The 13,423-nt window shown below is 41.3% G+C and overlaps 1 protein-coding gene across 2 annotated transcripts in view; it reads right to left on the bottom strand.

The window, feature by feature from the left end:
- The window catches only part of SNRPG (small nuclear ribonucleoprotein polypeptide G), a 17,727-nt gene extending 4,304 nt beyond the window's left edge, over nt 1–13,423 (bottom strand). The window contains exons 1-3 of one of the 2 annotated variants that reach the window (XM_066378044.1): nt 13,178–13,423; nt 8,479–8,501; nt 7,440–7,564 (exon numbers count right to left, since the gene is read on the bottom strand). In XM_066378044.1, coding sequence (XP_066234141.1) covers nt 7,440–7,564; nt 8,479–8,501; nt 13,178–13,209 — 180 coding nt within the window. In that variant the 5' untranslated portion in view covers nt 13,210–13,423. The remainder of the gene's footprint in view (nt 1–7,439; nt 7,565–8,478; nt 8,502–13,177) is intronic. The other variant, XM_066378045.1, reaches the window with a different exon arrangement.

Genomic DNA, 13,423 nt, shown 5'->3' with positions numbered 1-13,423 from the left:
GAGAGAGATGAGAAGCATCAAACATCAGTTTTTCGTTGTGACACCTTAGTTGTTCATTGATTGCTTTCTTGTATGTGCCTTGACCGTGGCGGGCCTTCAGCAGACCGAGTAACCCCTTACTCGAGCCAGTGACCTTGGGTCCAAGCTGGTGAGCTTTTTCTTTTTTTGCTCAAGCCAGATGAGGTAGCGCTCAAGCTGGCGACCTTGGGGTCTCGAACCTGGATCCTCCGCTCTATCCACTGCGCCACCACCTGGACAGGCTGTACCCAATCTTAGAAGGCCCCAAACACCAATCCTGAGACTGCAGAGGGGATTACCAATAATGAGCCAGTGAAAGTTTCACAGTTGGAATGACCACTGTTCTGGCAACAGCATTGACAACTGATGCTTGAACATGGGACTTTTATGGGTGCTGACCTCTATGCAGTTGAAAATCTGTGTATAGCTTTGACGCCCCCAGTTATCTCTTGAGGAAGATTGGTCCCAGGACCCCCTACAAATACCAAAATCCACAGATGCTCAAGTCCCTTATATAACTTCCAACCGTGGATTGAAAATACTGTTTTTGATTTGCAGTTGGTTGAATCTGTGGATGTGGAACCTAGGGATACTGTGTATTTATTGAAAAAAATCCATGCATAGTTGGAACTGCAGTGTAAACCCATGTTGTTCAAGGGTTAACTGTATAAGAGAATGGGAGAGAGCTTAGAAGCAGAAAGGAAAGTTATGACACAGGCATTCCATAAATGTAGGTAAGCCAGGACACTTATGAGAGCAAAGCTGAATGGCTGGTAAATGATTTCAAGAGGGATAGAAAAATAAGTCAAAACAGAAGGCAAGGAGTCTGTGAATACAGGGTTTAGCAAAAATAGGTTTACACTAGTGAGGATGCAAACCAGTTTATTATTATTTTTTTAATTTTATTTATTCATTTTAGAGAGGAGAGAGGGAGAGACAGAGAGAGAAGGTGGGGAGGAGCTGGAAGCATCAACTCCCATATGTGCCTTGACCAGGCAAGCCCAGGTTTCGAACCGGCAACCTCAGCATTTCCAGGTCGACACTTTATCCACTGCACCACCACAGGTCAGGCCCCAGTTTATTCTTGTATTACTGTTTATTAATTATCGTATTATTTTCCATATGACAAACTAAACCTGCCCTACCCTGTTTTAAAAGCCCCTTGTGGACTACAGACCATACTGCCTTCAGAGATCACATCAAGTAGAAAGGACAGGAGGGGATGAGAGTAAATAAAACAATTTATTAAAAATAGAGAGATTCTGAGTAAGACTCAAAGTGGAGCTATTTCCTCCCTTAATTCTGCTTGCTTTATTTATTACACATACTATGTCTGCCTCACTCAACTATCATTTCAATGAGAGCAGGAACTTTGCTTGGTATAATATCCCTAGTGCCTAAAGTAGAGGCAGGCACACAGAAAACTCAATAAAACCTGTTAAATAAACAAATGAACTTGTATGTGATTATTATAGGTGACAGACTGGAAAGGAACACAACAGATGGGAGTGTCCTGGAGCCTGGCAGAGTCTAACAGTAGAGTATGGTAAGAAGATGGCAAAGTATTAAAAAGCAGCATTAGCCCTGTGATGGTGCAGAGGGTAGAGCATCAACCTGGAACGCCGAGGTCCCTGGTGTAAAACCCTGGGCTTGCATGGTCAAAGCACATATGACAAGCAATCAACAAACGACTAAAGTGTGAAGCAACTATGAATTGATACTTGTTGCTCCACCTTCCTCTCTCTCTCTTCTCTTTGCAAAATCAATAAATAAAATAAAATCGCCTGACCTGTGGTGGCGCAGTGGATAAAGCGTCAACCTGGAAATGCTGAGGTCGCCGGTTAGAAACCCTGGGCTTGCCTGGTCAAGGCACATATGGAAGTGGATGCTTCCAGCTCCTCCCCACCTTCTCTTCTCTGTCTCTTTCTCCTCTTTCTCCCTCTCTGTCTCTCTCTTTCTCTCTCCTCTCTAAAATGAATAAATAAAGTTAAAAAAATAAATAAAATCTTTTTTTTTTTTTTTTTTTTTTTTTTAGAGGCAGGTGAGAGACAGGAACAATGAGGTGTTCCTATATGTGCCCTGACTAGGGATCAAACTGGCAATCTTTGCACCTTGGGCAATGCTCCAACCAACTGAGCTAATCGGACAGGGCTTAATTTTTAATTTATTGATTACATTTAGAATGACAGAGATAGGAAGGGAGAGGGGAGGGGGAAGGAAAGCATTCATTTGTTGTTCCACACGTACATTCACTGGTTGCTTCCTGTGTGTGCCCTGACTGGGGATCAAACCCACAACCTTGTCATTTCAGGAGGACACTTTAACCAACTGAGCAACCTTCCAGTGCCAATAAAATCTAAAAAAAAAAAAAGGGGCAGCATTTTTTTTAGAATGTTTTTTAATTAAAAACAATTGATATAGCCTGATCAGGTGGTGGTCCAGTGGAGACAGCATCGACCTGGGACGCTGAAGACCCAGGTTTAACACCCCAAGGTCACCCGCTTGAGCGTGGGCTGTGGTCACTGGCTTGAACCCAAGGTCGGCTCAAGCAAGGGGTCACTGACTCAGCCGTAGCCCACCCGTCAAGGTACGTATGTGAAGCAATCAATGAACAACCAAAGAGCCGCAACTAAGAGTTGATGCTTCTCATCTCTCCCTGTCTCTCTCTAGCTTAAAAGAAAGAAAAAAAGATGTATTATCATTATTTCATTTTCAAAGTGTTCAGATGCAAGAATTAGTTTCCTCTAGTAAAAACATTTACTCACACCAGCATCAGGAGTGGAATAGCAGACTGCCTAATACAGAGTAAGTTCTCATTATCTGAATGACTTGGAATGACATTCCTTTTAACCAATTTCTGTGTAAAGAAAATTAAGGCCATCAAAATTCAGGAGGGAAATTGAAAATAATATCCTTGATCTAGGCTCAATTCTGTCTCTGATAAAATTCTGAGAAGTGTCAGTTTCCTAAAAAGTTCTTCCCAAATTAGAGTGGATTTTCAGATGTCAAGTCTTTCTGAATCTTTTAGCAAATCAGTTGAGATATAAACTAAAAACCTAATCTAGCCTCTATCAGAATCAAGATTTCCTAATTTATAAAAAGAAATCTTAGGGTATTTGAAAACTGTTTTTATAAGAAATTGCTAATGATGTGCCCATAGTTTATTTTGAACAGAAGCTCAAGGCAAATATAACTGAAAAGGTTGATTTACATGAAACTTAGGGGACAGTCTTCTATCTAGAGACTCTTAAGCTGTACTTCCAGCCCTGAACCACAGACTTCTTTTTCAAAATGCAGTAATGAAAATATATTTGGCCCTAGTTGTGTAGCTCAGTTGGTTAGAGTTGTCCTAATACACTAAGGTTGCAGGTTTGATCCCTGGTCAGGGCATATACAACAATCACCCAATAAATGCATAAATAAGTGGAACAAGCCTGACTGGTGGTGGTGCAGTGGATAGAGTGTTGACTTGGGGCACTGAGGGTCCAGGTTTGAAACACCAAGGTCACTGGCTTGAGCATGGGATTGTCGACATGATCTCATGGTCACTGGCTTGAGCAAGGGGTCCTTGGCTCAGCTGGAGCCCCCTGGTCAAGGCACGTATGAGAACAATCAATGTGAATAACTAAAGTGCCACATCTGTGAGTTATGTTTTTCATCTCTCTCCCTTCCTGTCTGTCTGTCTCTCTTGGGAGGTAGGGGATGGAGTGGAAAAATACATTGTTTCTCTCTCTCTCAAATCATAAAATAAGAAAAAAATTTAAAAAATACATTTGAAATAAACAGAAACACAAATATTGGAACGTCATAAGAAAAAATTACAGCCATGGTCTGAGAGCTCGGTTGGTAAGAGCACTGTTCAGAAGTACAGAGGTTGTCGGTTTGTTCCCTGATCAGGGCCTTTATAGAAACAGACTGATGATCCTGTCTCCCTTTCCCTCCCTCTTTCTCTCTATAATCAATAAATAAAAATTAATGAAAAAGAAATTATAATTCTAGTTCTAAAAAATATATATATATTTTAAATTCAATGAGAGGAGGGAGGCAGAGACAGACTACTGCATGCACCCCAACCAGGATCCACCCAGTAAGCCCACTAGGGGACGATGCTCTGCCCATCTGGCTGTTGTTTGGCAACTGAGCTCTTCTTAAAGCCTGAGGCAGAGACCACAGATTCATCCTTAGCACCTGGGGCAAACTCCCTTCAATGGAGCCATGGCTGCAGGAGAGGAACAGGGGGAAGGAGAAAGAGGGAGGGGGAGGGAGGGAGAGAGAGGGAGAGAGGAAAAGAAAGAAAGAGAGAGAGGGGGATGGAGAAGCAGATAGGTGCTTCTCCTGTGTGTCCTGACCGGGAATCAAACCCAGGATATTCACATGTTGGGGCCAATGCTCTATCATTGAGCCAACCAGCCAGGGCCTATACCGCTCAAACTTAAAAAGAAAATATATAGTAAGGCAAAAAGCAAATCTAACAATTAGGAACTCTTATCACCTTGTAGAAGTCTTTGTGCTTTATGATTTGCTAAAGCTACACTGTCCTTTTCTTTTCTGACAGAGACAGAGAGAGTCAGAGAGAGGGACAGATAGGAACAGACAGGAAGGGAGAGAGATGAGAGGCATCAATTCTTCATTGTAGTACCTTAGTTGTTCACTGATTGCTTTCTCATATGTGCCTTGACCAGGGGGTTACAGCAGAGCGAATGACCCCTTGCTCAAGCCAGTGACCTTTGGGCACAAGTCTATGATCTCATACTCAAGCCAGCGACCATGGGGTCATGTCTATGATACCACACTCAAACCAGAGACCCCGTGCTTCAGCTGGTGAGCCTGTGCTCAAGCTGGCAACCTTGGGGTTTCAAACCAGGTCTTCCTTGTCCTAGTCTGATGCTCTATCCACTGTACCACCTCCTGGTCAGGATACGTTGTCCTTTTTGATTCACCTTTCCCACTCGTTATTACCAAAGGAGGGAGATTCAAAGTCTGGGTCTTGCTTACAAACATCAAAAACTCTTCTTTAGTAATCACACCACTATGGCCTAATGGATGTAGAAATGTTTGCTCCTATAATGAAGAACTCAGTATTTGTTTTCTTCCAATGTGAGTGGCTGCAACTGTGACCATCCTTGCAACTTTTAAATTTGGGTGTGAATCTAGGTTGATTATATACACAATTAAAAATAAAAGTGTGGAACCTTGCCTGGTAGCTCAGTTGCTTAGCAATGTTTTTCAAACACTGGTCTGTGGACTGGTCCACCAAAATTTTATGCTTGTCCGTGAGAGAGTTAACTGCCCTGATGTTATATGAAGGTTATAGACCTAATGATCTTTCTTATTTTTTTTTTAATGAATGAGACAGAAAGAGGGACAGATAGGGACAGACAGGCAGGAAGGGAGAGAGATGAGAAGCCTAATTTTTTTTTTTTAAAAAAAAAACCTTTTTTAAAAAAAATTTTTATTTTATTAATTTTTAGAGGAGATAGAATGAGAAAGAGCAGGAAGCATCAACTCCCATATGTGCCTTGACCAGGCAAGCCCAGGGTTTTGAACCGGCGACCTCAGCGTTCCAGGTCGACGCTTTATTATCCACTGTACCATCACAGGTCAGGCTCTTTTTTTTTTTTTTTAATAGAGACAGAGAAAGAGTCAGAGAGAGGGACAGACAGGGATAGACAGACAGGAACCAAAAGATGAGAAGCATCAATCATTAGCTTTTTGTTGCGCATTGCAACACCTTAGTTGTGAGAAGCCTAATTCTTTGTTGCCATTCCTTAGTTGTTCATTGATCGCTTTCTCATGTGTGCCTTGACTGGATGCCTCCAGCAGAGCAAGTGACTCCTTGCTTTAGCCAGCTACTTTAGGGCTCAAGCCAGCGACCCTGCATTCAAGCTGGTGAACCCTCACTCAAGCCAGATAAACCTGCGCTCAAGGGGGCAACCTCAGAGTTTTACTTTTTTTTTTTTTTTTAAGATTTTATTTATTCATTATAGAGAGGGGAAAGAGAGAGAGAGAGAGAGAGAGAGAGAGAGAGAGAGAGAGAGAGAGAGAGAGAAGGGGGGAGGAGCAGGAAGCATCAACTCCCATATGTGCCTTGACCAGGCAAGCCCAGGGTTTTGAACCGGCAACCTCAGCATTTCCAGGTTGACTCTTTATCCACTGCACCACCACAGGTCAGGCAACCTCAGGGTTTTAAACCTGGGTCCTCTGTGTCCCAGTCCGATGCTCTTATCCACTGCGCCACCTCCTGGTCAGGCAAAGACCTAATGATCTTACTCAATTTGCTTATGCTCAGGGTGACTCCTGCATTAGCAGTCCCCAAAATAAACCTGTTTTCACTGGTCCCCACATAAAAAAGATTGAAAACAATTCTCCAATACACCAAGGCTGTGGGATCAATCCCCAGCCAAGGCACATACAAGAAACAATAATGAATGCATGAATTAGTGAAACAACAAATTGATTATTTCTCTCTCACTCTCTCTCTAAAAATCAGTGAATTAAAAAGATAAAATAAAAGTGGGATCTGGGGCCTGATCAATCTGCATCAAATGGGCACTTGTCAGAATGCAAAATCTCAGGTTCCACCCACACTTTGGATTAGTATTTGCATTTTTACAAGATCTGAGAATTCATAAGCACGTTCTTAATCTTCACTACATATTAATATTTTAGCAAACAAAAAGTAAACCAAGACCAAAACCAAATCGAAAAAAAGCACTACGAAAGAGTTTTAATTGCTTTGGGGTGAAATCTATTTTTTTTTTTTTAAGGAAAACTTGGATTGTTATAAATGCTCTATACCAGTGGTTTTCAACCTTTTTACACTTGAGGGCCAGTGAAAATAGGAGAATTACTTCACAGACCCTGAGCATAAGCAAATTTGACTAAGATCACTGGGTCTATAATCTTCATACAACATCTGGGCGGTGAACTCTATAGTGGACTGGCATGAAACTTCTGATAGAATGGTCCATGGACCAGCAGCTGAAAAACACCATGTACCAATTGCTAATATTTGCCTTACATTATAATCATGTGAGGAACTTAAAAAAATCTGTATGCTAGATCCCAAACTAATTTGATTCTAAGATGCAATTAAGATGGAGAATTACTGCTCTAATAAAGACTGACTACTATAGCCCTCTACTATAGAATAAAGCTAAAAAAAGATTTTCAACAGCTACTCCCAAGTCCAAGGACCTCAGAGGGTTCTATATAAGATCCAGGTTTAACTTAAAGGTAACTGGGATATTATCATAGTTGAATGACTGCCAAAAGCTAAACTCAAAGAAAGATGGAAAGTTTAATCCTGTCTGCAATTTGCCTAACTTCAGTTTATTCCAAGACTTTGATAAAAGGTAAGTTAATGTTTATTCCAAACAAAAAAATAAAATCTCTAAGACAAATTTCACATCTTTACTTACCACCATTCCAATATTGTTCTGTTGCCCACTAGTTGCCATCTCCACACATTCATCTATCACAAGATTCATAAAGGGATCAAACCCCCGCAGTATTCCTTGGACATGTCTGCCACCATTTAATTTCACTATAAAAAGGTAAAAAGAAGTTTTAATTAAATTGGCCATCAATTATCAAGTATTCATTAAAAATTTGATGGAGTAAAATAAAACATATTCCACATTTAAACTAAGTGGTAGAGCATCGGCCTGGCGTGCAGGAGTCCCGGGTTCGATTCCTGGCCAAGGCACACAGGAGAAGCGCCCATCTGCTTCTCCACCCCTCCCCTTCTCCTTCCTCTCTATCTCTTTCTTCCCCTCCCGCAGCCAAGGCTCCATTGGAGCAAAGTTGGCCCGGGCACTGAGGATGGCTCCATGGCCTCTGCCCCAGGTGCTAGAATGGCCCTGGTTGCAACAGAGCAATGCCCCAGATGGGCAGAGCATCGCCCCCTGGTGGGCGTGTTGGGTGGATCCCAGTCGGGCGCATGTGGGAGTCTGACTGCCTCCCCGTTTCCAACTTCAGAAAAATACCAAGGGGAAAAAAAAAAAAGAATTCTATAAAGTAGAATTATCCTAACTTTTAAGCAACTGGTTCAAAGTTATATAGCTCCTGTGTGGTAGGGCTGGGATTCAAACTGAAGGTTGTTTACCTACCTCTAAAACCATGATTTTATCACCCAGACCTTGTCTAGGTCCTTTGTTTAAAACAAAACAAAACAAAAAAAGTTGATAAAATTTCAAATATTACAAAAGAGAAAAATCCCATTAATTTTGTGACGCTGAGAGATCTTATGAAATTATGAAAAGTCTGAAGTACTGTGAAATTAAATTTTAAAAGTTAAATAAAACTGAATATTAGGATTTTGATAAACCTCCGTACTGAATAAATGTAAATTCAAGTCTCTGTGTGCTCTGAATCTTTATAAAGGTACTCCGACATTGTATACTGCCAAGACACATGTAAAAAGCAAGTAATTAAAAACAAACAAAAAATAAAACTTACATGATAACTTCTTGTCCATAAATCTGAAAAAGCAAAGGCATAAAGATTATAACTGACTTAATTAAATTAAGCATAAATAAGCACAAAATTAGGTATACGTTCAATTCTATAATAATTTGCAAGTCAAGCCGCCCTGGCCAGGTAACTCAGTTGGTTTAGAGTGTCATTGTCATATGCCAAGATTGTGGATTCAATTCCTGGTCATGGCACATACAAGAATCAACCAATGAATGCATAAATAAGAGGAACAACAAATGGATGTTTCTCTTTCTCCCTTCTCTCTCAAAATAATTTGTAAGTCAATATAATTTGCTAAAATTATATTTACACAACAGGAATAATGAAATTTAAAATAGTAATGATGTTAAGGATGCAGGAGTGATGGGCCACCTTAGTGAGTATTTATACAAAAGCAATGTATTTTAGGAAGGGGCACGATAATCAGTAAAAACGGAATGGGTTTATAATATATTAATGTGCATTAAATTCAGTCTTTATATTGATGTGAATTATAGAAACATTCCTGTTCAATAATTACCTAATTTTCAATGGCCGGATTTTATAGCCACTACAGAAAAACAAAGATTTGATTATATCTTGGTTATTTCCAAAGCCAAACAAAATGCTAAAGAAATCAGAAGTTGTAATCAAACTACATCCAATCCAATAGCTATTTTATATTGGAGACAATAAGTAGTGTTTTATTTAATATTAAGGTTTATTCTTTTTTTTGTGGAATAGTAAAAGGCTTTATTGAGTACAGCGCATCCCGCCCAACGAGGTCCTCTGGTCCCGGGGGACAGAAACCAGAGGAGTCGCTAAGGTTTATTCTTTAACATATAAGTACATTTTTGCAAAATAAATGCATACTTTGGAGCAGGGGTCGGGAACCTTTTTGGCTGAGAGAGCCATAAATGCCACATATTTTAAAATGTAATTCCGTGAGAGCCATACAACAACCCGTGTACGTTATGCATTATCCAATAAAAATTTGGTGTTGTCCCAGAGGACAGCTGTGATTGGCACCCACAACCATGAACAATAGCAGTAGGAAATGAATGGATTGTAATATGTGAGAATGTTTTATATTTTTAACATTATTATTATTTTTTTATTAAAGATTTGTCTGTGAGCCAGATGCAGCCATCAAGAGCCACATCGGGCTCGCGAGCCATAGGTTCCTGACCCCTGCTTTGGAGCTTTAAACAATTTAAACCAGGGCCCTGGCCAGTTGGCTCAGTGGTAGAGCGTCGGCCTGGCATGCAGAGGTCCTGGGTTCGATTCCTGGCCAGGGCACACAGGAGAAGCACCCATTTGCTTTTCCATCCTCCCCCTCTCCTTCCTCTCTGTCTCTTCCCCTCCCGCAGCCGAGGCTCCATTGGAGCAAAGATGGCCCAGGCGCTGGGGATGGCTCCTTGGCCTCTGCCCCAGGCGCTAGAGTGGCTCTGGTTGCAACAGAGCGACACCCCAGAGGGGCAGAGCGTCGCCCCTGGTGGGCGTGCCGGGTGGATCCTGGTCAGGCGCATGCGGGAGTCTGTCTGACTGTCTCTTCCCGTTTCCAGCTTCAGAAAAATACAAAAAAACAAAACAAAACAAAAACAAAACAATTTAAACCAGAAAATCCCATCTCAGCAGAGTACTATTAAAATATTAAGCTGTGTAGGCAAACTAGTTTTTACCTCTTCCAGTTATAGGCTAGAAAATAAGAAATTTCATTCAATTTTATTTTTATTTTTTTTGTATTTTTCTGAAGTTGGAAACGGGGAGGCAGTCAGACAGACTCCAGCATGTGCCCGACTGGGATCCACCCGGCATGCCCACCAGGAGGCGATGCTCTGCCCATCTGGGGCGTTGTTCTGTTGCATCCAGAGCCATTCTAGCGCCTGAGTCAGAGGCCATAGAGCCATCCTCAGCGCCCGGGCAACTTTGCTCCAATGGAGCCTTGGCTGTGGGAGGGGAAGAGAGAGGCAGAGAGGAAGGAAAGGGGGAGGGGTGAAGAAGCAGATGGTCGCTTCTCCTGTGTGCCCTGGCCAGGAATCGAACCCGGGACTCCTGCATGCCAGGCCGACGCTCTACCACTGAGCCAACCGGCCAGGGCTCATTCAATTTTAATGTATAAGATAATATGGAAGAATTCAGAGACTAATAAGACATGGGGCCTGACAGTAGGTGCAACAAGATACATTTATAAATGAAATACACTATAAAGTATACAATAAGCCATTTTAATAAGATATATTACAGAAAACATAAGCCATATAACACATAAGTTTAATTCTTATTACACCTTTCTAAGTTATTATGAGCATTACCACCATTTTATAGATAGGGAACTGAGGCTCAGAAAGGTTAAGTAAATTGTTCGAAGTTACACAGCAGGTGAGAAAGTTTGAGAAAACACAAATGGTTCTATTTGGCTAGAGAACAGGGCACTCAAATATTAGTGTGTGCAATATTTGGTGCTTGGATTTCATCTGGAGGAGCCTGAATGCTGGGTCAAGAAATCAGGCCTTTATTATGCAGGCAGCAATAAGTTATTTACTTATTTATTTTTAGGTAAGAGGAGGGGATAGACTCCTGTAGACATTACTACTAGGATCCAACTGGCAACCCCACTGTCTGGGACAGATGCTTGAACCAACAGCCACTGGCTACAAGAGGGGAAGAGCAAGAGAATGGGGATAGAGAGGGAGGGGGGGATAGAGAGGGAGGGGAGGAGAAGCAGATGATCGCTTCTTGTGTGTTCCCTGTGCCCTGACCAGGGATCAAACACAGGACCTCTACACGTCAGGCCGTTGCTCTATCCATTAAGCCAGTAATAAGTTATTAAAGCAGTCAATTACTGACAAGATTACTGTGGCAGTGATTTTTAGTGGTGGGATGGAGAATTTGGTTAGGCCAGGGTATCTCAACCTCAGCATATTGACATATGGGGCCAGATATGTCAATCTTCATATGAAGTGATAAAATATCCTCTCATTTTTGTGAGCTGTATAATTCTTATTAAGGGATGTCCAGGGCATTGTAGAATGTTTAGCAGCATCTCTCGATTCTACCCACTAGATGCTGGTAGAATCAGACTCCCTATCCCCCAGTTAAGAACTATTGAGTTATGCTAAACCAGGAGGAGAATATAAAAGTATAAAAGATGGCATTTGTAGGAAAGGAAGAAAAAACGTGAAAGTTATTCTGGAGGCAGATCTGATAGGATTTCACAGTTCATGAAATCCAGAAGTGAGAAGACAAAGGTGTTAAAACTAGTTTCATCCTCTGCAATTTCCAAATATCTGTTAAGATTCCAAAAAGAATTCTAAGATTATAAGTAGTGAATGGTCCTTTTGTTAGGAATAATTACTATTTCATCAGTTCCTGAAGAATCCAAAGGATACAAGATTTTACTGGATAACCAATAAAATAATAACTTCAGGTAAACATTTTCATGACAATAATTTCTATTTTTCTTAATGTGAGGGCTTATAATTTCATAATTGTCTTTACTTATTTTTTCCCCCAGAAGAAATTATTTAATAAAAACTGGAGTGTGGGTATTAATCATAATTGTCTTTAACAGGTCTGACTGGAATATGCACATTTTTGCACAAAAGATGGCTCTGATACAAATGTGCACTTCAACATAGACACAGAAAACAGTATGGGGATCACAAGAGGGAAAGGCGGTAGGGGGAAGTAGAGGGGATAAGAGGTGATAGAAGGCTTGACTTGGGGTGGTGAACGCATAATGCAATGTAGAGATGACATATTACAGAACTATACAACCAAAATCTATGTAATTTTATTAACGTCATTCCAATAAATTCGACAAAAAAACAAATGTGCACTTCAATGCAAAATTATTAAATATGAACTTTTCCTTAAATCCAACTTTTTTATAGGACTGGTAATAAATTAACTATAGGCAAAACAGACCAGATGGCTCCCTCACAAACTGATCCCGGATGAATTTTGCATCCCTTGTTCTACCCAACTACTACACGCAGAATTCCGGCATTACATGTATAAAGATAAGAGAAAATTACGTACTTATGAGGGAAGGGAATCCTATTTTAAAGGAGGAAGATCTTACTTTGAACTGATTTTACTGAATGCAGGAAAAAACCAACCTAGTCTTTTCTGACTAGAAAAAAAAAGTTCTCACATAGTTTTGTTAAAAGAGCAAAATATCACATTACATTAAAGTATAACATTAAGTACAAGAAAGCAAGCAAAAGGAATGGGATTTATAATAAACAGCTACAAACACACTGTGAAGATTAGGGTGGCTTTTGATTCCTCATATACTATCAAACACATCCATTTTACCCAAATCACATTAGTTCCTTATGGAATTACTCTCCAGTCACCTGCTCTAACACAAGATGCCATATATATATATGATGACCAACAAAGGGTGCATTCAAGATCTTCAAGTAACGAGAGCGTGGGGGAGACGTGCGGCCGGGAACTTCCGCTAGGTCCAGTCCGCAGAATACAGCTGCCTTCGGTAACCAAGCCGACCGAGCAGAAAAGTACAACTTCTGCGCGGGTTTCAGGCCCGGAAGCGCGGGACCCTGGCTGGGATCTGGGGGCCTCGACTCGGAACAGGCACGCCTGGCGCAATGGCCAGAAATGAAGGGGAATCTAAGGAACTCAAGGAATACAAAGAAGCTGCCAATCACCCACAGCCCTCGCACATACTTACTTTTTTAACTCGGGAGGGTGAGCTTTGCTCATGGTGCCTAATCAGCGAGCTCAAAGATAACCTCAAACGGAACTCGTGCTTACAGCTCCCGGGGCAGGGCTGGCGGTTTTGCGTATGACGTCACCGATCCCGTTAGCCAATCGATTGTCGGCGGCGTTCACAGTCCACCTCGCGATACTTCGAGAAAGCCTGAGCATGTCGATCAGTTCCGAGCTTCCGGTTGCGTCTCCCTCGATTGGCCAAGAT

The sequence above is a fragment of the Saccopteryx leptura genome, chromosome 3 (assembly GCF_036850995.1).
Source record: "Saccopteryx leptura isolate mSacLep1 chromosome 3, mSacLep1_pri_phased_curated, whole genome shotgun sequence".
Lineage (NCBI taxonomy): Eukaryota > Metazoa > Chordata > Mammalia > Chiroptera > Emballonuridae > Saccopteryx > Saccopteryx leptura.
Note: the sequence above shows the minus strand (reverse complement) of the source record. Positions and strands in the feature narration are given on the sequence as shown.